The sequence below is a fragment of the Cervus elaphus genome, chromosome 22 (genome assembly GCF_910594005.1).
Source record: "Cervus elaphus chromosome 22, mCerEla1.1, whole genome shotgun sequence".
Classification (NCBI taxonomy): domain Eukaryota; kingdom Metazoa; phylum Chordata; class Mammalia; order Artiodactyla; family Cervidae; genus Cervus; species Cervus elaphus.
The window spans coordinates 15,107,690-15,130,315 of NC_057836.1; the positions used below are offsets into that span (position 1 = coordinate 15,107,690).

The following is a 22,626-nucleotide window of genomic DNA, read 5'->3' on the forward strand; positions in this document are numbered from 1 at the left end:
GATACAGGTTCGATCCCTGGGTCAGGAAGATCCCCTGGAGGAGGGCATGGCAACAAACCCACTCCAGTATTTTTGCCTGGAAAATTCCATGGACTAGGAGCCTGGTGGGCTACAGTCCATGGGGTCATAAAGAGTCAGACACGAATGAGCCTAGCACAGTTTCTTTATTTACCAAATAGAGAGAATAATGCATGCCCTCCGTCTCTTTACAATTCCTAAACCCACCAAGCTCTAAAATCCCAGAGTCCTTTCTTAAGGTTTCAGCAGATTCATTTGGCTGCAAAATATGACCTGAATTGACATCATCTTTCTTCCCTTTAAGTGAGTATTTATAATTTTGCAACAGAAATACCACCTTGTTTAATCACGGGTGCAGTCACAGACCCACTGAGAGTGTTAGGTAACATACAGTAATATACAAGGTTCCAGATAAGACACTGTTGACTATGGGACCTGCCTCGGAGTTATCGCAGAATTAAATCAGATTGTACAGAATTCAGTCTTAGTGCAGTTTGAGGCAGGACCAATGCTCAGTGAGGCTGGCTGTCATATTTATTGATATAATTATTCTTGAGCCTTTACTTTGTACATAATGTGTGATTTCTGCTTGCTTTCTTTTCCTTGCATTCCTTTCATTATTGGGATCTTTGAGAAGACAGAAGTGTCATTTATTTGGGGCAATTGTTCAGTCACTAAGTTGTGTCCAACTCTTTGCGACCCGATAGACTACAGCACGCCAGGCTTCCCTGTCCTTCATTATCTCCCAGAGTTTGCTCAAACTAACACCCATTAAGTCAGTGATGCCATCCAACCATCTCATCCTCTGTCACCCCCTTTTCCTCCTGCCCTCAATCTTTCCCACCATCAGGGTCTTTTCCAGCGTGTCAGCTCTTCACATCACGTGGCCAAAGTATTGGGGCTTCAGCTTCAGCATCAGTCCTTCCAGTGAATATTCAGGGTTGATTTTCTTTAGGATTGACTGGTTTGATCTCCTTGTTGTCCAAGGGATTCTCAAGAGTCTTCTCCAACACCACAGTTCGAAAGCATCAATTCTTCGGCACTCAGCCTTCTTTGTGGTCCAACTCTCACATCCATGTGTGACTACTGGAAAAACCATGGCTTTGACTAGACAGACCTTTGTCAGCAAAGTGATGGCTCTGCTTTTTAATACACTGTCTAGGTTTGTCATAGTTTTTCTTTGGGGCACTTAGGTTGACATTGTTTAAAGCACAGGAGTGGAAGATATGGGAACTTCCAGCAGAAAATTCTCCTGCCTCTTTTCTTCCCAGTTTCTGATTTCCTAAAGAGTAAGCCATGGAGAATTATGCATGTTAACAGGGCACCCAGATAGTTGAAGATCTAATCAAAGAATAAGTCTTATTCCCTTGGTGAAGAATTATATTTCAAAGCACACGTGTTCATTGTGGAATCGTAGCATATTTACAGCATACTTGCTCTACATTTAAAGATGCACTTTGCTTCAAGCTAAAAGTAGTGAAATATGTGTGTGTGTGTATACATATTTGATGAGAAAGTAGTTATTTACTGCTTTCCATAGGAATTCACAATATGATTTTTTTGTTGCAAACCCTCCTAGTATCTTTAACATATAATTCAATTCACAGAAATGTGATTTGCACTCAGCCTTTTCAGAGGCGCAAGTAGGGTACAAACTGAGGTCATTCCTTCCTGTTCTTGGATGAGTCCTTGTTTCATAAATTCTGTCAGTGTGGCACTAGCCAACTGTGTTATTAACATCACCAAGGGGAATTCAAACGTATCATGTTGTAGGATCAAAAGTTCCACATTCTGAATCAGCGCCAGTATGTTTCCAGACCCTTCGGTTTGACCAGAGTCTGCAGCCATTTCCCTCTCTTCACCGTTTGACTCACCCACTTTAGGGTAGAGGTCACTCTCTGCTCCCACCCATCGCCGTGACCCCATCAGTGTCCCCAACAGTTGTGGAGTGTTTTGCCTTCATGTTTTGCCTTCCAGAGCCTCGGGTCTGGAAAGAAGTATTTTGCAATCCTCTCTATTAAATCCAGTTAAGCTGGTCATTTCGACTGCATGCCTGGAAACTCACTAGAACATTCTTTCTAGTAAACCAAAATAGATTTTCCCAAAGTAGAAGGCCTGTAATGCTTTGCAGATTGGTCCAGAGGCAGAAGAGCTGAAGCCTTGGCTAGGAATGACCTCCTGTCATAAAGCCCTAACCTTCTCCCACTTCAGCTCATCAGGTCCTCTGTGGCCCTTCTACTGTGCCCAGCACAGGGTTAGGACTCACATTCCTGCACATTCTTGGGTTCCAACTTCCCCTCTCTGTTAATCCGTTCATTAGCACCAAATTGCAGGGTTCCTTGCCAAGCCCATCAAGCATAATTGGAACTTCTGAAGTCAGATCCCCCAATTACGTTCGTTCGGGTGTCTCATTAGCCTTGTGTGTCATCCCAGCCCATCCTCAGACATGTTTTCCTTCACGATTGTTGTCATTTTCTTAATGCAGGTATTGTTGAGAAAGATTGTTTTTAACAAACACTTTTGCTTAGCCAGTTGTTTGATCTCCAGAGTACAATAAATCCTCAGTGAAACGGAGCCGGGAATGGGGGAAGAGGGAGACTGAGGGAGGCTTAGAGAAAAGTAGGTGGAGACCTTGAGCCAAGGACCAGCCCTGCCCATCTCCCCCCACACAAATGATGCTCCTGCGCTTAGAGATGGCCCGACTTGGGAAATGATCCACTTTGTGTAAATGAATGCATCCAAGACACAGTGAGCCTAGAGCAAAGTACAGTATGCATTTTGTAGCTCCAGGGATTCTCTTAAAGTTAACTGAGAAATGGAGGACCTTGGACTTCCCCTGGTGGTCCAGTGGTTAAGAATCCTCCTTGCCAATGCAAGGTACACGAGTTCGGTCCCTGACCTGGGAAGATTCCACGTGCCACAGGGCAGCTAAGCCCATGCGCCACAGCCACTGAGCCTGCCCTCTAGAGCCTGTGCTCTGATACCAGAGAAGCCTGCACACTGCAACTAGAGAGTAACCCCTGCTGGCTGCAACCAGAGAAAGCCTGGTGTGCCGTGACAAAGACCCGGCATAGCCAAAAATAAGTTAGTTTTTTAAAAAAACATGTCTACTTCCTGGACAACTATAGGTGTGTGCTCTGTCTTCTGGATTCTTCAAGACTTTGAGACTAGAGAGGGTTATCTTTTCGAGAGTGTAGGATCAGGAGTCAGAGAACAGGTTTCTGGTTCCGGCTCTGAAGGCTTTGAACTCATTGCTTACCTCCTCTTATGCCCTAAATTTCTCAGCTTTAAAATAGCAATGTGTGCTAAGTCGCTTCAGTCATGTCTGATTCTCTGCAACCACATGGACTGTAACCCGCCAGGCTCCTCTGTCCTTGGGATTCTCCAGGAGAATGGGCTGCCATGCCTTCTTCCAGGGGATCTTCCCCACCCAGAAACCGAATCCTCCTCCCTCATGTCTCCTGCCTCGGCAGGAGAGTTCTTTACCACTGGCATCACTAGGGAATCCCATTAAAATAGCAATACCCTGTCTTAATAATTTTCCTAACTTCACCTCTACCCAAAAAGCTACACACAGTGGGATGTAAGTTCTGAACTGCAGTCCTTGGCATATATAGTCTGTACTCCATGTAGCATCCTTTCTTCTTTAAGAGAACAGGTGGCTCTGCCATGTCCCCAGTTTCTCTGCCTGCCCCCTTTGTCTGTTTTGGAACACCTTCAGCTTCTTGATGGATGCTTTACCCACTTCTCCTGGCTCTGTTGGTTAGATGAAGGGGTTGCCTCGCTGCCTGCCTCACGGCAGCCTCTGCTTGCTCTCCTGAGCACCCATGGAGACCTGGAGCCTTTAACTGTAATTGTGCTTTTGAGGAAGAGGCGCTCCACACAGTTCTGTCCCTGGACCTATTCAAGGTCATCTTCAGCCCTTCCGACTCAACCTTGCCAGAACAGCAGAAACCTATCTTCTTGGGTCTTTTGGGAAATCCAGCAAAACTAATGTGAAGTGTGCATTGCATTTTTCAAGAGTCAAGCTTAGTCCACATAAGATGCAGAGGAGAGGGGCAGGGGCGTGGGGTAGAGGTCAAGGGAGGAGAGATGGAAGGTCTGCATGTGTCTCCACCACCAAAGCATTAGAAGTTGTGTTGGAAAAATCTTCAGCCTTTATTTACTACGGTGGGTAGCTCCAGAAGGAGGGGCGGGTGGGGGAGAGAGGAGAACAATAGGTCCTGTGTGCCTTGTCTCAGCCAGCAACGTGGTGAGCTGGGTCAGAGCAGCTCAGTTAGCCCTGGCCCTTTAAAGGAGGGTCTCCTGCAGCTGTCGGTGGTGGTGGGCTGGGGCCAAGGCAGGCGCGCCCCGGGGCACCGGGAGGCAAAGTGGCAGGAACGCCCTGCTTCCACGGGCTCCAATTTGATGGAAACCCTCACTGCTTCTTGTGCTATCGAGGGAGAGGCTTGAGGGGGGACCACAGAGGAGGTGACCGGGAAAAGGGAGCGTGCGTCTCCTGCGGAGAGTGACCGACATATGGAACATGTTATCCAGAAGGGTTACAGGCTGGGGGAAAGCTCCTAGGCTTTTCCAGGGTGGGATGGGGGAGGGGCCGCCTTCCGAAACTCAAGGAGGTTTCTAAACAAAAGGAATTTGAGAAGGGTTGGAGGAATAATGAGAAATGCAAACTTGACCCAGAGTTTCTCTTTTCTGTCTCCCAGGCTTCTCCCCGGCCTGTCCTTACTTGTTTCTAATTCCTGGGGAACCCCAGAGAGCCCCTGGGGCCATGTGCCTTCCTCTCTACATGCAGGGGGTCAGTAGGACCCAAGAGCCATCTCCCACCCTCTGTGTCCACGGGGACCAGACAGACAGCAGGGAGCCCAGAGCCTGGTCTCAGCCCCCAAGGGTGGGCAGAGCACAGGCCCTGCAAAGATTTATCCTGATTCCCTCACTTTATGGAAGAGCCCCCTGGCTCTGCATCACCCCTTTGCAGTCAGAGCCTCAGCTGCCTGACCGTTTGGTGGGGATTGCCCTGTTCTCCGTGGTTCAGGTTATGATCCTAGAGCTCTGGTTTAGATCTGTCCTCCAGGAATGTTCTCAGACACTTCTGAGCAAACAATGAAGTGTCATCAGTGACACTTAAAAGGTGACACCTCTTGTCCGCTGTACTTTTTCCATTTCACTGTGTAACAAACCACCCTAAGCTTGACAGCATAAAAAACAACTCACCATTGTATCATTTCTTATGATGTCATGGGTCAGGGATTTGATTAGAGCTGGGTTGGGAGAATCCTCTGTGTCAGGTGGCCTTGACAGGTTGGCTGATGGCTTGGCATGGACCACCAAGGCCAGTCCACCTGCAAGGTGATTGAGTGCCTTGGCAAGACTGGCTGGAAGACCATGGTAGAGGAGAGTGGGTCTCTAGCATGGGCGGTCTCCTTAACTGTCAGTGACCCACATGGTGGCTTGGGGCCCCAATGACAGACAGAAGCCACTTGGCCACTTACAGCCTAGCCTTGGAAGTCAGGAAACCAGAAGGATGGAAATGGATGGAAGAGCCATCAGGTTGGAGGTGAAGTCATCCAGAGTGCTGTCAGGGCCAGAGATGGAAGGGAAGCAGCATGAAATTCCAAATCTCTTGAGCCATGTGGATGTCACTAGACAATGGTACTGATGTTACATAGATCTATGTAGAAAAAGGGGAAGAGTTCTACATTATAGGCTACCTCTTGGGCTGAGTCAGGCTGCAAGGGCTCCAGCCATCTCACAGTATAGCATTTCTTATGCTGCACTGATCCCAGTTCCCCTGTGCCTCCCAAAGTAAGTTTGTCGGCAAACGCCTTGTCAGCAGTTTTCCCTCTGAGTGTCCTTATATTTACTTTTCTGCTTTGTTCCAGATGAGCAGCACAGCTCTGGGCCTCTGGAGAGCTGGCTCTGGTTCTGACTCCTTCACTAATTTGTCACTGCATATGGGGCAGGTTGTTTTTCTGCTATAACCTTCACATTATGTGAGATGCTGGTAGATGCCAGTGCTTGGCTCGGTAGCTTTAAAAGGACACGGAGAAGCAGGAAGGACCAGAAAATGAGGCCAGTACTGAGGATGATTTGACTGGTGAAGAAATGGTTCAGGGTTGGCAGAAGGTCCTAGAAACACAAGGTATTAGAAGCTTTGAAAAACTCTTTAGTTCAAGAATTCTTCACCTAGGATCTGTGGGTCTCTGGATTAGCTTTGGGGAGCCTGTCAACTGCCTGGAATTTTTTATGCAAGCTGTCTCCTGTGTGTGCACATGTATTTTTTTAGGGGACAGTTTCTTTCATTTTTTATCACATTCTAAAAAGGTCAAAAATGGCTGAGGACCACTTTAGTCCACCAGCATTCTGTTATGTGATTCTTAACCAGGAGGGATAAGGCCTCCCCAGATGGTATTTGGGAAAGTGTGAGAGCTTTTTTTTGGGGTTGTCACCACGTCTGAGGGACATGATTGACATTTAGTAGGTGGGGGGCAGAGCTTCATGGGTGAGAGACAGAACTGAACAATGAAGATCTAACTGTCCTGCCCAAAATACCAGCATCAGCCCTGTGGGAAAAGCTTGTTAGGAATTGAGACCCTGGGATGAGCCGTGACTATGGGCTCCTCAGTAGCCACAAAGCTGGTCAGTGGCAGAGTTGTTTTTTATTCACAAAGAGTGCCAAGCAAGGGTTCATATATATATATATATTTTAGATTTTTTCTGATGTGGTCCGTTTTTAAAGTCTTGATTGAATTTGTTACAATACTGCTTCTGCTTTATGGTTTGATTTTCCAGCCTCAAAGCATGTGGGATCTCAGCTTCCCAGCCAGGGATTGAACCCATACCCCCTGCACTGGAAGGTGACGTCTTCACTGCTGGGCCAGCAGGGAAGTCCTGAGTCCACAGTATTTCACTTCTCCTTGTCAATATGCTAAAATCTATGAAAACCAAATAATCAGAAATCTGTGTTATCTTCCCAAATCCAGCAATTAAAAAAAAAACACAAAACCCTGGGTTCTTTGTTTTCTTTACCATCCAGTAAGGATGGAGGAAAGGAATGGGTAATATTTGGGGAAACTAAAAGCACAAATAAGTGAGCCCATCTGCCTGGCATTGCACAGATATGCTTCTCAATCACTGTGAATTGGTGATGCCCAGCCTTAGGCAGGGTAATGACCCCTTGCATTTCCGAGGACCTGTCTTGGAGGTCTCTTTCTCTGAATAAGGAAAGAAGTATTAGGGTACCAGCATGGGGCTCCCCACCTTGCTCCCTGAAAGCAGGTGGCAGGTGCCTTAGCCTCTGTGGAATGAGTTGGGAGGTGGTCTGCGGTATTGGCTAAAAACACAGCCTGAGGCTCACCCAGGGCTTTGCATCCTGGCTCTGCCTCTCGGTTGATGTGTGATCTCAGAAACAACAACTTAATCTGTCTGTACCTCAGTTTCCTGACCTGACAAGTGAGGTTGATTGTTGTATCTGTGAAGATGAATTAAGATAATCCATGTAGTGTCTCTCAAAGTCCCCAGCATATGGTGGGGCTCAGTAAATATTAGCTATTATTATCAGCGATTATGAGGACTGTGTCCGTTCTGAAAGACAGCTTTAGGTCCAGAGTGGTGGTGCCAAAATTGCTTTCAGAGGGCAAGCTCTGGATTGGTTTCTGGTTTTGCCCCGCTGCCCAGAACCTGAGTCGGTCAACAGTTTGGGTCTGGATCATAACGTTTACGGAGAAGGCAATGGCACCCCCGCTCCAGTATTCTTGCCTGGAAAATCCCATGGACGGAGGTGCCTGGTAGGCTGCAGTCCATGGGGTCGCTAAGAGTCGGACACGACTGAGCGACCTCACTTTTACTTTTCACTTTCATGCATTGGAGAAGGAAATGGCAACCCACTCCAGTGTTCTTGCCTGGAGAATCCCAGGGATGGGGGAGCCTGGTGGGCTGCCGTCTATGGGGTCTCACAGAGTCGGACACGACTGAAGCTATTCAGCAGCAGCAGCAGCAGCATAACGTTTATGAAGTGCCTGCCACACACCTGGGTTTGGGTGGAAGACGGATTTTCTTCCTGTGTGTTCATCCCAGCCTCCCTTAAGTGGGCACAGAGAGCCTCAGGAAACCTCCATGCAGGCGCCTCTCCTGTCCTGGTTTCTGGACCTGGCAGGGAGTTCAGGTGAATGATGGTGGCCGGGCGAGCCGTGGAAGGGGACGCCCAGCAGCGTGGAAGGAAGCCTTGGCCCTCCGAGTCCCCCGACAGCACGGTTTCCTAGAACAGACATCCAGGCCAAACAGACGAGGACCATGTGCCAGTCCTTCATCCTCCTGAACGGAGGGTGGCTGTGGGCCGGGGTTTATATTTGACACAAGCCCCATCGCCAAGCCTGGAGGAGACAGTCTACCCTCTGACCACACTCACTGCGGCCCAGTCCTCATGGGGCCAAACCATCATGGTTTGGGTTGACCCCAGCCTTGCCGCCGCTACTCTGGCGGTGCGGTCATAGGTCTGAGCCTTCCAAGCCAGCTGTGGTCTTGGTTTAGAAGAGGCATCCTGAGGGCGAAGGGGAGTCCTGCCTTGGCATTTCCTTTTGCTCCCCGCTCTCAGGATGAAGCTGACTTCCTTAATCCTGCCATTTTGAGGCCCACCCTTGGCTGGTTAGACAAAGTAGATAATTGATCATCATCATGATGATAATGATTAAAGACTGATAGTCAGAAGCTTTCCAATACAGTTAACTTACAGCTGGGTGTGTTATGCGTATGCTTGACGCAGAAACCCAGCTCAGACGCAAGGCGAACGTCTAGAACAGGAAGTTTCACTTGCTTGGGGTGATTACTCTCTGATGCTAAGAATTTCACGCCAGCCGTACCCCCAGCTGTCTGTGTAACGGAAGCAATCTCCCCTTGTGTGTTTCCTCACTTGGAAAAATGGAGTTAACCCAGATGCAGAAAATGAAACTGAAATCAAGATGTCTCAGCCTATGAAAGGATACAGGAATTTGGAAATAACTCGACTGTAACCTATCCTATCTTGGGAAGCTACAGTATGTGCACACACACACACAAGCCCATGCACGCACATTTCTGAGCACAGTGGCAGATGAGTATTAGTGCCCAGAACAAAGAAAACAGAATTTACTACAATCACCATTATGACCAGTAGCTGGATTGATTCAGACATTCAATGTGCACATCTTTCCGTGTTCACGCTCCAGCCATTGAAATGAGAGTTCGTAGGATGGAAAGGATAAAGTGAATCTAGGCTTCCTGGGGCTTGTGTCGGTATCCCAGGCTCCTTTCAGATCTCTCTGCCAAGACAGGGCCAAGCCAGAGGGTTCCCTGCCCGGGGAGTAACCACGCTACCTTCCTCTCAGCGCGGCAGTGCACTTTGTTTTGACATGTGCCATACCTTCCGTCTCTCACGGCCTTGGGGCCCAAGGAGGGGGTGCTTTGAATGATGTAAAATTCCTCTTCCAGTAGCTGTGCCAAAGCAATTCCCAGCTCTCGACTGACTTCCAGCTCAGGGCATTTCGCTTGCTTTTGGGGGAGGTTGGTTCCTCATCCCGTTCAGGGGTCTCCAGTCTTCACTTATGGGCTTCCCTGGCAGTTTAGTGGGTAAAGAATCCACCTGCAATGCAGGAGACCCAGGTTCAGTCCCTGGGTGTGGAAGAAGAGAAGGAAACGGAAACCCACTCCAGTATTCTTGCCTGCAAAATCCCATAGATAGAGGAGCCTGGCAGGCTACAGTCCATGGGGGTGCAAAGAGTCAGACACGACTTAGCAACTAAACCACTACAAGTCCTCACTTTCTGGCCTCCAAGAGGGACCAGTTTCAGCAATTCCTTTCTGAGGGAGGTGTCAGCCTTCTCAGGTCTCTATTTCATCCTCCCTCATCCCAGAACCCTCCTTCCCTGTTGACCGCATGTCTCATTTCCACCGGGAAGCCAGGATCCCCTGAAAGCCAAGGAGCTTGTCTTCCTTTAGATACTAGCCAAGGGTTGTCTGTGTCAGTGGGTTTCCGAACCTGAGTTCAGAAAGTTTCAGTAAGAGGAGCTATGCAGAGTGCATGCTCAAAGTCGCTCTGTGATCCCACGGGCTGTAGCCCACCAGGCTCCTCTGTCCATGGGATTCTCCAGGCAAGAATACTGGAGCAGGTTGCCATTTCTGCCCCCAGGTGTGCAGAATGAGGCGCTTTTAAGGAACAGGGTAGGAATCCATCTCCCTGCCTCTGCTGTTGCCCTGTATTGAGGCTGTGTGATGCACACCTACCCAGGTATCAGGGGTCTCACATGTAGTCTCACCAAATACAGCAGAGAGGTGAGTCTTTTTGGTTTTGGGGGGAATTTAGACCATGCTCGCCAGCATCTTTGCTGAGAGTCGTGAACTGTTCTCTGACCTCAGCTCCGTTTCTTACCCTCTCTAGAGCTCAATTTATGTATTTTTGCCCGATGGCTCAGCAGGCAAAGAATCTGCCTGCAATGCAGGAGACAGAGGATACGCGGGTTTGATCCCTGGGTCAGGAAGATCCCCTGGAGGAGGGCACAGCGACCCACTCCAACATCCTTGCCTAGAGAATCCCATGGACAGAGGAGCCTGGCGGGCTGCAGTCCATAGAGTCGCCAAGAGTCGGACACAACTGAAAATGCACACGCGTGCTTCCTAAGACAGGGAGTGGTCAGAGTGGCCACCCTTGGAGGTGTGCTAAGAGTGAGCGAGGTGGGTCTGAGGGACGCCCATGGAGCCATCGGGGAAATGGGGCCCCGGACACCCGCCTGGCCTGTACTCGTGGGTTCATTTCTCATCCAATCCTTCCAGCCACCCCAAGTCGCTCCTTCCCTCCATTCTTCCATAAGTGTTTTCCTCTCTGTTGGTTTTGGATTCATCTCGCCCCCAGCGAGTTAACCTAAGTGTTTCCAGGCTAATCTCATCCCGCTCCTTCCAGGTCGCCAGCCCCTCGGGGGGCTGGGGAGTAATTGGTTTGTCCTCACCCGTGTTTGTAGCGCCTTCCCCCTACACGTCATCTGTGCATTTTAATTAATCTGCCACTTTTTCCTCTCTCTTGCTTCCGGATCATTAATAAAGAGATTAAGCCAAACCAGACTGATCCCCAGCGGAGGCTCCGCTGGGACCCCTCTCTCCCAGCTCCCAGCCTTGTCAGGGGTCAGAACACCTTCATGTGGTCCCAGCCGACTCATTTTAAGGCCTTGGGACCCGTGTTCAGAACAAAGCCAATTTGAATTAATTTTGCAATTAAAATAGGGGAACGAACCTAGCCGGTCCTTTTATATAAAGGCCTTAGTTTAATATTTCCACCACATTCCTTTCCCTTTTGTCATTCGGCTTTAAATCTCTCGCCTTCCCACCTCTCTCCTCTTCCACTCGCTGAACAAGATATGAGGATTATCTGGCAGGATGTGGTCTTTGGGGCCCTTGGCATTCGTCAGAGACCAGGTCATCGCTGCAGCAAGTCTCCAGGGAATGAGGTCCTTCTGGCCGCAGCTGGCCAGCGTGCTGGTTCACTCCAGCCAGAAAGCACTCTCATCGCAGACAGATGTGGCTGCCCTGGATGTAATGAAACCTCTTGAATTCGCATATTCAACGCTTGGCACATTAAAAAGCATTTCCACCTTTGATCTCATGCCTCCTGCCCAAGGAAAGCCAGAACAGAGCCTCTGGGCCTTCTGTGTAAGTCACACCCCGAGTTCCAGCACTGGGACCAAACCCAGGGTCTGAGGTGGTACATTCATGCCCCACGATGCAAAGCATGCGACAGCCACCTGCAAGAGAGATGGGAGGAGACCCGGTTTTGTTTCATTCCCTGGGGAACACTTTGCTAGGGAGTCTGGCAGGAGGAAACAGGAGTGGTGGCCTCAAACCCCTGGAAACTCTGCGGAGAGCTGCCTGGAAGCTGCTTGGAGAGGTGATCAGCTTGCCAGGTTGAGTTGTCCTGACTCCAGGCTTGGAACTTGAGCATCCTCTGGAAGGTATGAGAGCCAAGACAGACAGACAGACAACAGACAGCACAGGGCCTCTGCTGCAGAGCCAGACGGCCATCCCATCTGGGCTCTGCTGCCTGTTAGCTAATTATTAAACGTCCGCATGCCTTGGTTTTTCCCCATCATTAGTACCTACCTCCGAGGGGTTATTACCAAGATGAAAGATGCGGTGTCAGTACCCCACCCGGAGCGTTTTTGTGTTTGGTGTTCCCAACGTCCAGGCTACAGATTCACTCACCACAGCTGCAACAGATGCACTAGTGGTAAAGAACCCGCCTGCCAATGCAGGAGTTCGTAAGAGACACGGGTTCAGTCCCTGGGTCGGGAAGATCCCTTGCAGGAAGGCAAGGCAACCCACTCCAGTATTCTTGCCTGGAAAATCCCATGGACAGAGGAGTCTGGTGAGCTACAGTCTATGGGATCACGAAGAGTCGGACATGACTGAGCAACAGCACGCATACACAGGTGCAAAAAGCAAGGTCTCCAGGTTTGTGACCGGGAGGTGGCGCGCCATGCCAGGGGACTAGTCGTGGAGTGGTGACATGAAACCCAGCAGCGATGGCCACTGTCTGCCGTGTGTGGCCTGATAGACCCGGGTTTCTGTGGCCTCGGACCCTGTACCTCTGTCCTCACCAGCTTCTCTTCCATTTCAGCTGCTTCTTGCAGACCCCAAGCCCCTCTCTGTGTGTTGTACACCAAGCCAGAAAGGAGGAATCAGAAATTGCTCTCTTTTGAGTATTTTGAGGGATGGTGAAACCTTGTAGGAATGTTGCTCCAGGGACTGGGAAAACACCATATGTGGGAAAGCATTTCTGAGCGAGGAAAATAGCATCTGCGAGTTGGTCGGGATCTTGGAAAAGTCTGAGCGGGGGAAAGGGGCATTGGGGAGAGTGCAGGAAGGGGGCTTGCCGGGGTCTTTAACAGGTCTTTTTCCAATTATAGCCGAGAAGAGCCTGGGGACCCTGGCCTGCTGCAGAGCCAGGCCTGTATTTTCTTTGGGAGAAGAAGGCAGAGTTGATTGGCTTCCAAACCAGGCTTGGCAGAAGCCCAAACAGCATCCCAGGCCAGGAAGCCGTGTCTTGGTAGGTCTTGCCTGCTGTCGATGCTCATTCAGTAAACAGACCTGGAGACTCCATGACAGAGCAGCCCTGGGCCGGACAACAAGGACTGGGGTGTGAGAAGGGTGTGGCCATGTCATCCAAGAGGTGACATGCAGATGAGGATAACACAGTAGGATCATTGCTTGAACGGGGGTCTCTGTACCCTGCAGTCACCACTCGAAAAGGAGCATAGAAGTCTCTCTGAATCGAAACCTTCACTGATGCGCCTTGCCAGGCACTGTCTTTCCTTCTCCACTCCCCACACCAGGGAGCTAGACCTCTGGTACCCAGTGTGTGCGCATGGAGGGCAAGGATGCAGCATCTCTGCTGCCACCAGTAACTCAGGTTTACATTGATCCAGCATGTCCAGCGGATCACTCTGTGCCGGGCACGGTGCTGAGAGCTTTCCTAGCAACGTCATGATCCACCCCGACAGTGACCTTGATCATGCTTGAGCCTTGTGACCTCTGTTGCACTTAAGAACCAAATCTTGAGCTTCCCTAGTGGTCCAGTGGTTAAGAATCTGCCTGCCAACGCAGGGAACACGGGTTCAATCCCTGGTCCAGGAAGATCCCACAAGCTTTGGGGCAGCTAAGCCCATGTGCTACAACTACTGAGCCTGTGCCCTAGAGCCAAGGAGCCACAACTGCTGAACCCTTGTGTCCTAGAGCCAGTGCTCCACACCAAGAGAAGCCACTGCAATGAGAAGCTGGAGCATCTTAACAAAGAGTAGCCTCAGCTGACTGCAACTAGGGAAAGCCTGAGCAGCGATGAAGGCCCAGCATAGCCAAAAGTAAATTAATTAGATTAAAATTTAAAATAATTTTTTAAAAAAGAGCCAAATCTCCCCTGTCCATCTCTGCGTCATGTAGCTGTGTGACCCTTATGCAGCTCACTTTACACCACACCGGGTCTCAGCATCCTTAATGGCAAACATGAGATGGTTATCTACCGCCCCTTCCGGCTTCAACATCTGTGTTAGGGTGCGTTTTACTAGCAACATTCTTGGGCTTGCTCTGTGCGAAAAAGCTGAAAGCAGATTATCAAAGTGAAGTCTGCAGGAAGCCTGCTGTGTTTTAATGCAGCCTTGCAAATAATCTAGAAACACTTACCAACCTGCAGCTGATTCCAAAGTATCATGACAAGGTTTTTGGACTTGATGGTAAGAGACAGTCTAGACCCAGAAATGGAACTATGCCTTGGACTTATGCCGAGGGGCATTTGGGAGTTTTTATATCATTCATTTTGTTCATCTGTCCTCCCCCCATCTACCTCCACCAGTGCTGGCCAGATGTTTCTGCAGAATTTGTGTGTTTGGAACCCGAGGGGGTGGCAGGGTTTGCTTTGGGGCTCCCAGAGGTAGATGGGATGGTAGAAACAAAGCAGCCTCCATAAGTCTCTATAGAAAATCGAAAAGCAATAAATCAACTGCATGTCAGTCTGCTTTGATCTGCTCACGGGGTTGGGCAGTTTGCAGTGTTGGTGATGAAATCTTCCTCCCTGATGACTCTGACCTCTCTCCCCAGCCCTGTTGCCAAGGAGAGCAAAGAAGATGGTTTCAGGGGCCTTTCTCATGGTCCATAACCCCAGGCCCTCCCAGCCAGGTTGCACTAAAGTCGCAGCTCCTGTCCACAGCCCTGCTCACATCACCCTGACTCATGGTACCCTGTGGCCTTTGCGCATCTCTCTTGACAAACAATGACTTTCCACTCCTTTATTGTTATTGTTGTTGTTGTTGTTCAGTCATTAAGTCATGTCCGACTCTTTGTGACCCTATTGACTGCAGCACACCAAGCTTCCCTGCCTTCACTGTCTCCCGGAGTCTGCTCAAACTCATGTCCGTAGAGTCGGTGTTGCCATCCAACTATCTCATCCTCTGTCGTCCCCTTCTCCTCCTGTCTTCAATATTTCCCAGCATCAGGGTCTTTTCTAGTGAGTCAGCTCTTCACATCAGGTGGCCAAAGTATTGGAGCTTCAGCATCAGTCCTTCCAATGAATATTCAGGGTTGATTTCCTTTAGGATTGACTGGTTTGATCTCCTTGCAGTCCAAAGGACTCTCAAGAGTCTTCTCCAACCTCACTGTTTGGAAGCATCAGTTCTCCAGCGCTCAGCATTCTTTATGATCCACCTCTCACATCTGTACATGACTACTGGAAAAACCATAGCTTTGACTATATGGACCTTTGGCGGCAAAGTGATGTCTCTGCTTTTTAATACACTGTCTGGTTTTGCCCTAGTTTTTCTTCCGAGGAGCAAGCACCTTTTAATTTCATGGCTGCTGTCAGCGTCCACAGTGATTTTGGAGCCCAAGAAAATAAGTCTGTCACTGTTTCCACTTTCCCCCCATCTATTATGTTAACACAGTTTCATCAAGACAAACCATCTTAGTTCCTACAGCCAGGGCATTGCACAGGGGCCCACACCCAGAAAGGGGACCTTGAACTCAAAGTGTAACACTCTGTGGTTACCATCTTGAAATTCTGCAGAATTTTATCTTTGTGGGGTTTGTAAGTGAAGCCGCATGGAACCGTGGAACATGCGCCTGGGGATTCGGAGCGTGGCTTCTAACATGGTCACACCTCCTGCCACCACTCTGCCTCAGAAATGTTTGCTCTTGGCCCTGCAGCCTCGGGAGCTGGTTCTGCCTTCAGCCACCCTCGGTCCATCTCTGATCCACTGCACCCACTTTGTATTCACTGTGGTGTGGACTCAGGGGAGAGGCGGACACAGACAGGAAGGAGGGGGCCCCTGGCCTTGGAGGACAGAGTCTAGTGAGTAAACCGCGTTGTGCCCAGAGGGCTGTGCAAGTGCCACCACGCCGTGGGCATGCAGAGGAGGTTGGGCTGCTGTTAGCAGGGGAGCCTGATGGAAAAGGTAGCTTCTGAACTGGGTGCTGAAGAGTGAGCAACATTTCAGCAGAAGAGGAGGCGATGAGAGTGTGCAAGGGGAAGGGCCACATGGGTTGTAAAGCTTATTTAAGTGGCTGCTGAACAGCGGGCTCGGGGTGGGGCATGGGAGCCCAATCATGATGTCTGAGACCGAACGCTGGTCTCGGACTGCGGAGACCCCCCCTGCCCCCCACTTCCTGTGTCTCTCCTCTTCTTTAAACTGCAGTTTGGGGTTTCCTCATCTATAAAATGAAGTGAAAAGTGAAAGTGTTATTCGCTCAGTCCTGTCTGACTCTTTGCAACCCCATGGACTGTCGCCGCCAGGCTCCTGAGTCCATGGGATTCTCCAGGCAAGAATGCTAGAATAGGTTGCCACACCCTTCTCCAGGGGATCTTCCTGATCCAGGGATCGAACCCCGCTTTCATGCTTTACAGGCAGATTCTTTACCATCTGAGCCACCAGAGAAGCCCATATAAAATAAAGGACTTGGAGTAAATGCCTTTCTGCTTCTAACACCCTTTGGTTCCATACACAGGCCACTCCCCATAAAGCAGCCCAATCCATCAAGGTTCTTCCTTCCAACTCACCCTTGCAGTGACCTTACCAATGGACTCTTATTCCACCTGGGACCTCCCTCCACTCACCTCACTTGTTCAATTTCTGTATGAGCAGGTAGCCTGCATATTCTTAGTTGATGGAGATGGTGCTTGGGCAGGTGGGTGGGGGGGCGGGGTGCAGTTCATAAATTGTTTCTTTTTTTTTCCCCCAATTATTTTTATTAGTTGGAGGCTAATTACTTTACAATATTGTAGTAGTTTTTGCCATACACTGACATGAATCAGCCATGGATTTACATGTGTTCCCCATCCTGATCCCCCCTCCCACCTCCCTCCCCATCCCATCCCTCTGGGTCATCCCAGTGCACCAGCCCCGAGCACTTGTCTCATGCATCCAACCTGGACTGGTGATCTGTTTCACACTTGATAATATACATGTTTCAATGCTATTCTCTCAGATCATCCCACCCTCACCTTCTCCCATAGAGTCCAAAAGTCTGTTCTATACATTAAATTGTTTCTTGATAGCCTCTCCATCCCAAATTATTTCATGGCATCTGTCTTTTTTGGAAGGGAGAAGGCGGTATAATTCTAGTTGCATGGATGCCATATTTTTTGTGTTGTTCAAGTTTCATTCTGTTGGGCCTGCAAGGTTGAAGGGGAAAATCACTTTTATCTGGAGTTGGGGTGGGGAGAGTAGTTATTCCATGGGAACCATTTTCCCAGGATCATGCCGTTCCTGGGGGGCCATCTGTAGGTGGGGTCAGCAAAGCTAGAATCCTTCGCTCAGCCTTGACCTTGAAAGAATCAGTTTCTTTCTGTCCAGAGAATGGTTCCCATGGAAGGAAGATGCTCCCCTTATCAGAGAAACAGGCTGGGAGCCAGGAGGAGGAAGCTGGAGGAAAGTGACAGCAGCGTTGCTGGCCTTTGGGGACACCAGAGCAGCTCTCCAGGCAAAATGGGGAAAGAGGCCACATCTGTGAGTCCTGGGAGCGAGTTAGCTTGGGCGGGCTCAGACGCAGATTCTGAGCCATGGTAAGCAGGACGGATTTTCTCCTCTTTTTTATAATTGGTATTTGTTTTTATTTATTTATTTGGCTGGTCAGGGTTACAGCACACAGGGTCTTCTAGTTATGGCATGCGGAATCTTTGGTTGTGACATGTAAACTTTTAGTTGTGGCATGTGGGATCTAGTTCCCTGCCCAGGGATCGAACCCAGGCCCCCTGCCTCAGGAGTGCAGAATCTTAGCCACTGGACCAGCAGGGAAGTCCCAGGACTGATTTTCTGTGTCTTGTGCCACCTTTGTTTATTTCCCTTCTCTTCTTCCCCTGGGTTTTGTAGTCTTTCTGGAAATACCCAAGGTGAGCCAAGGGAAGGATTTGATTTTCCATGCTTAGAGCTTTAAAGAGGAAACGGCAGAGCCCCGGGGACGGTGAGGCGGCTGCCATGGTGGTGACAGCACCCGTGGCGGGTGGGGCGAAGCGCAGGGCGCTGGGGAGGGTCTGAGGGGCGGCCACCCCTCCCGCACCAGAACCCTCTCCTTCCAGGGCTGTGCTCTAGGGAGGGAGTGACCAGCATGAAGGTATGTGGAGATCAGCCCTCTAATTCCACACAGACTCGGCAGAAACCCCAAGTGGAGGCTCCACCATGGCAACAGAACGAAAGCGTTGATGGGTTAAGATGCCACTGAACCAAGGAGACGGCAGAGTTAGAAACAGAACCGTTGAAAGAGGAGCGTTTCATAGTGGGAAACTTAAAACATCAGACAAGAGAAATCGACAGGGACTCTTGTGCTTCGGGGCAAGTGCAGCCCATTCATTTGAGCTGAGACTCCACCTTCTGCAGGCAGTGCTTCGGGGGGTCTGCTGTCTTGGGAAGGGGGCGTCTGGGGATCAGGTGGGCACGTTGGCAAGCATGTCCATCGGAGAGCTCGGCAGAGAACCCTGACACTCAGGCCGTCTCACAGAGTGAGACATTACAGGGGCAGGAGGACTGCTCTGCCGGGCTGGCCGACGATGACCCCTCTCTGATGCTGCAGATTGAGGGCAGCTGGCCCAACCCCCAGCCTCAGGGTATTCACTCCTTCCAGAGACCCCAGGGGCCGCAGTGAAGTGGGCAAAAGAACTCTGATTCTTGACACAATTGCAAGGCTGCCGCTGCTGATATTTTTAAATTAGAAACATAGTGTATGCACCTTTAGAATTTTCAGGTTCCGTTTCTTCATGAGATGGAGCGAGATGTGGTCTTTCCAGGCTCAAGGGACATTTAAAGAAACGGCAGGATGTCACGTTCACCCAGCAGAAGGCTGCAGATGGTAGACCTTAGGTGCATAGGTGACAGGTACTGTCCGTCCGAGAAAGATCCAGGCTGAATGCCCAGAGGTGACCTCCTCTGCTGCTTTAGGTCCTCGGGAGAGACCTGACTCTTCCAGGCTGTGGCCCTTCAGTGATTTTCTTTGTCTTTGTGAGACAGGTTCTTTTGCCCTCTCTCTCTTAACACACAACACACACACACACACCCCTCTTTCCCTCTCACCCAGCCACACTGCTGGAAGAAGGATTGTTGGGGTGAAGGCACTTGGACATCTAGGAGAATAAGAGGGGAAGGGGAGAGGAATAGACAGCCTATGTCTCTGGCCATCACAGAGCCATTTTGATGCTCTCCTTGTATGGTGGTACTCAGCTCTGTCCTGCCTCACAGGGATCCCCAGGCTCAGGTATCTGGTCCAGAAATGACACAGATGCAGCCACCGCCTGCTATTAACACCCGTGTTTCCTTTTCAGATCTTACAGGTGAACAAGGTGATGTCCATCTTGTTTTATGTGATGTTTCTCGCTTATCTCCGTGGCGTCCAAGGGAACAGCATGGATCAAAGGAGTCTGCCGGAAGACTCACTCAATTCCCTGATTATCAAGCTGATCCAGGCAGATATTTTAAAAAACAAGCTCTCCAAGCAGATGGTGGACGTTAAGGAGAACTACCAGAGCACGCTGCCCAAAGCGGAGGCCTCGCCCCGAGAGCCCACCAAGTCGGAATTCCAGCCGGTGACGGCCATGGGCCCCGAACTGCTGCGGCACCAGAGACGCTACAACTCGCCCCGGGTCCTGCTGAGTGACAGCATCCCCCTGGAGCCCCCTCCCCTGTACCTCATGGAGGATTACGTGGGCAACCCCATGGTGGCCAACAGAACGGCGCGGAGGAAGAGGTACGCGGAGCACAAGAGCCACCGCGGCGAGTACTCCGTGTGTGACAGCGAGAGCCTGTGGGTGACCGACAAGTCGTCGGCCATTGACATTCGGGGACACCAGGTCACGGTGCTGGGGGAGATCAAGACCGGCAACTCCCCCGTCAAACAATATTTCTATGAGACGAGATGTAAGGAGGCCAGGCCTGTCAAGAACGGTTGCAGAGGAATTGATGATAAACACTGGAACTCGCAGTGCAAAACCTCCCAGACCTACGTCCGCGCGCTGACGTCAGAAAACAACAAACTGGTCGGCTGGCGGTGGATACGGATAGACACGTCCTGTGTGTGTGCCTTGTCGAGAAAGATCGGCAGAACATAACTTGGCATCTCTCCCCATATATAAATTATTACTTTAAATTATATGATATGCATGTAGCATATAAATGTTTATATTGTTTTTATATATTATAAGTTGACCTTTATTTATTAAACTTCGGCAACCCTTACAGTATATAAGCTTTTTTCTCAATAAAATCCGTGTGCTTGGCTTCCCTCAGGCCTTCTCCCATCTGTTAAACCTGATTCTGTAACCCGGCTCCCAGGAGCTGCTCTGTAAAGTCTGTGTACACCACTATTTTGCATTCAGTATTGTCAAAGGCCGTGGCTGTCGTTTTAGTAAACTTGTTGAAATCGGCTGATGTCAGAGTTGTGTGTAGACACAGTTCCACACCCCCTTTCCGGATACATCATAATTGATTCATTAATTAAAAGAACTGGTGCCACTTCCGCCGCAGGGATGCTCAGTGGCTCTTAATTCTGGCGGGCCAGCTCACTGTCCAAGAACCTCCTCGCCTTCCTCTGCTGTCAGTTTTTGCCAATTAGAATTATGATCTACTCCGATGTTATGGTCCCAGAACAATAACAACGAATCTGGCAGTTTTCGTTTTGGAAGTTTCTTTTCAGCACATTTGTTGTTTGGGGGTTTGAGATTGTTACGGGTTGAATTATTATTTTTTTTTCCCCTTGGCTTCGGTTTTTGTTTTGCTCTGTGTAAAAGTGGTTTGCATCTTCCGAGGCACATAGGAAAATGTTTTTTTAACTATTTGTAACAGTAATAATTGTAGAGTTACCGAGGAGCAGCAGTGGAACGTGAGTCATCTGCACACAGAAGAGAAATGTGGTCCTGATAGATTCTCCAGGAGTTTCTTCTGCCTCCCCATCCTCTGCTGACTCCTCCTGCAGCCCCACAGGGAACTGATGATAAAGGCTGGTGCTGCAGGAGGGAGTCAGACCTGGGTTCAAATTCCAGCTCCTCCCTGTGACTGCAGGGCTTTAAAGGCACCCTGAACCCAGGTTTCCTGGAGTCAGAGTCAGATGTGGGGCTTGCCTACCCCACAGGCTGCCATGGTTAGGCCCCATAACCACGGTAGGCATCCCAGAGTCCCAGCATGGTGTAGATATTCAAGAACAGAAGTTCCTTACCCTTCCCTCCTCTCCTTCTCCTTACTTAGGTATTGTGCTCCTCTGTATGGTTTTGATTTTAGGGTTTCATTTTGTTCTCCCCACCCCAGCTTGATTGAGATATAATTGACATGTGACACTGTGTAAGTTCAAGGTGTGCAATGTGATGATTGACACATGTACATATTGTGAAATGTTTACCACTGTAAGGTTACTTAGCACACCTTTCACCTCATGTAATTGCCATTGTTGTTACTATGGAGACATTTAAAATCTACTCATCACTCCTTTCAGGTGTACGGTACAGTATTGTCATCGTGGTCACCAAGCTGTACATTCGATCCCCCAAATCTTCTTCCTCTTAAAATTTGAAATTTGTACTCTCCTCCTCTTCCCCATCCCTAAACCCTGGCAACCGAAATTCTGCTCTTTGCTTCTGTGAATTCAACTTTGTTGTTGTTGTTTAGTTCAGTCGTGTCTAACTCATTTTCGACTCCATGGATTGTAGCCCACCAGGCTTCTCTGTTCATGGGATTCCCCAGGCCACAATACCAGAATGGGTTGCCTTTCCCTTCTCCAGGGGATCTTGCCGACCTAGGGATGGAACCCAGGTCCTCTGCATTGCAGGTGGATTCTTTATCACTGAGCCACCAGCTTTTTTAGTCTACTGTACTTGAGCTCTGTATCATTTTTGGTTGACTCATCACTTTGGATGTAAAAACCCCAACTGGAGGGAAACTTCCAGGTGCCTACTAATCCCAGGGGTGTCCACAATAGCCCAAGGGGTCATTTGGTGATGGTCACACCTGTCCTGCCAAGGCAGACACTAGTGGTAACCTTCAGGCACTTTTCCCCTGGGAAAACTGGGACACCCCTCCCCCTGCCACTTTCCCCAGAGGACGAACTGGGCAGCATTTCATCCCTTGGGATCTGGAGCCCAAGGACTCCAGTCTCCCATCTGGGCAGAGTTGCAAGTTACCCACCAACCCACTATGGACCCTGCATTCCTGTCCTGAAACCCTGTCTGGTCACTTCCCTGGTTTGGCCTGCCTTCCACTAAGGCCTGTGTGTACCCTCTACCTGAAGCAGCCTGCACCCTGAGATCTGGCTATTACACATACCAAACTGAGTCTGTGTCCTTTATGGAACATGAACCTCTTGCAACAGGCTCAGCAAACAGCAGTGACTTTGATGAAGAGCATCATCAGCCCAAACTTGATTCTGGATGCTCAAAACCTGAGGGCAGAAAGTGAAGAACTAACTACATGCCCACCATGGGCTGGGCACTCTCAGACTCTGCCACCCCCATGAGTTGTCACAAACGTGTGGAGGTGGCACTTGTCATCTTGTGTTTATAGGTGATGAAACCGAGGCCTGAGGATTTAATCTGCCTGAGGATTTACCCTGAGCAGGTAAGTGGCAGAGGGAAGA

At 49.7% G+C, this 22,626-nt stretch overlaps 1 protein-coding gene across 4 annotated transcripts in view; it reads left to right on the plus strand.

Moving 5' to 3' along the window:
- The window catches only part of NTF3 (neurotrophin 3), a 78,400-nt gene extending 56,912 nt beyond the window's left edge, over positions 1–21,488 (plus strand). For 2 of the 4 annotated variants that reach the window (XM_043882489.1, XM_043882491.1), the window contains exon 2: positions 19,331–20,426. In XM_043882489.1, coding sequence (XP_043738424.1) covers positions 19,352–20,113 — 762 coding nt within the window. In that variant the 5' untranslated portion in view covers positions 19,331–19,351 and the 3' untranslated portion in view covers positions 20,114–20,426. Of the gene's footprint in view, positions 1–12,941; positions 13,082–19,330 lie in introns of all 4 variants that reach the window. The other 2 variants (XM_043882490.1, XM_043882488.1) reach the window with 2 other exon arrangements.
- The last annotated feature ends 1,138 nt before the right edge of the window (positions 21,489–22,626 follow it).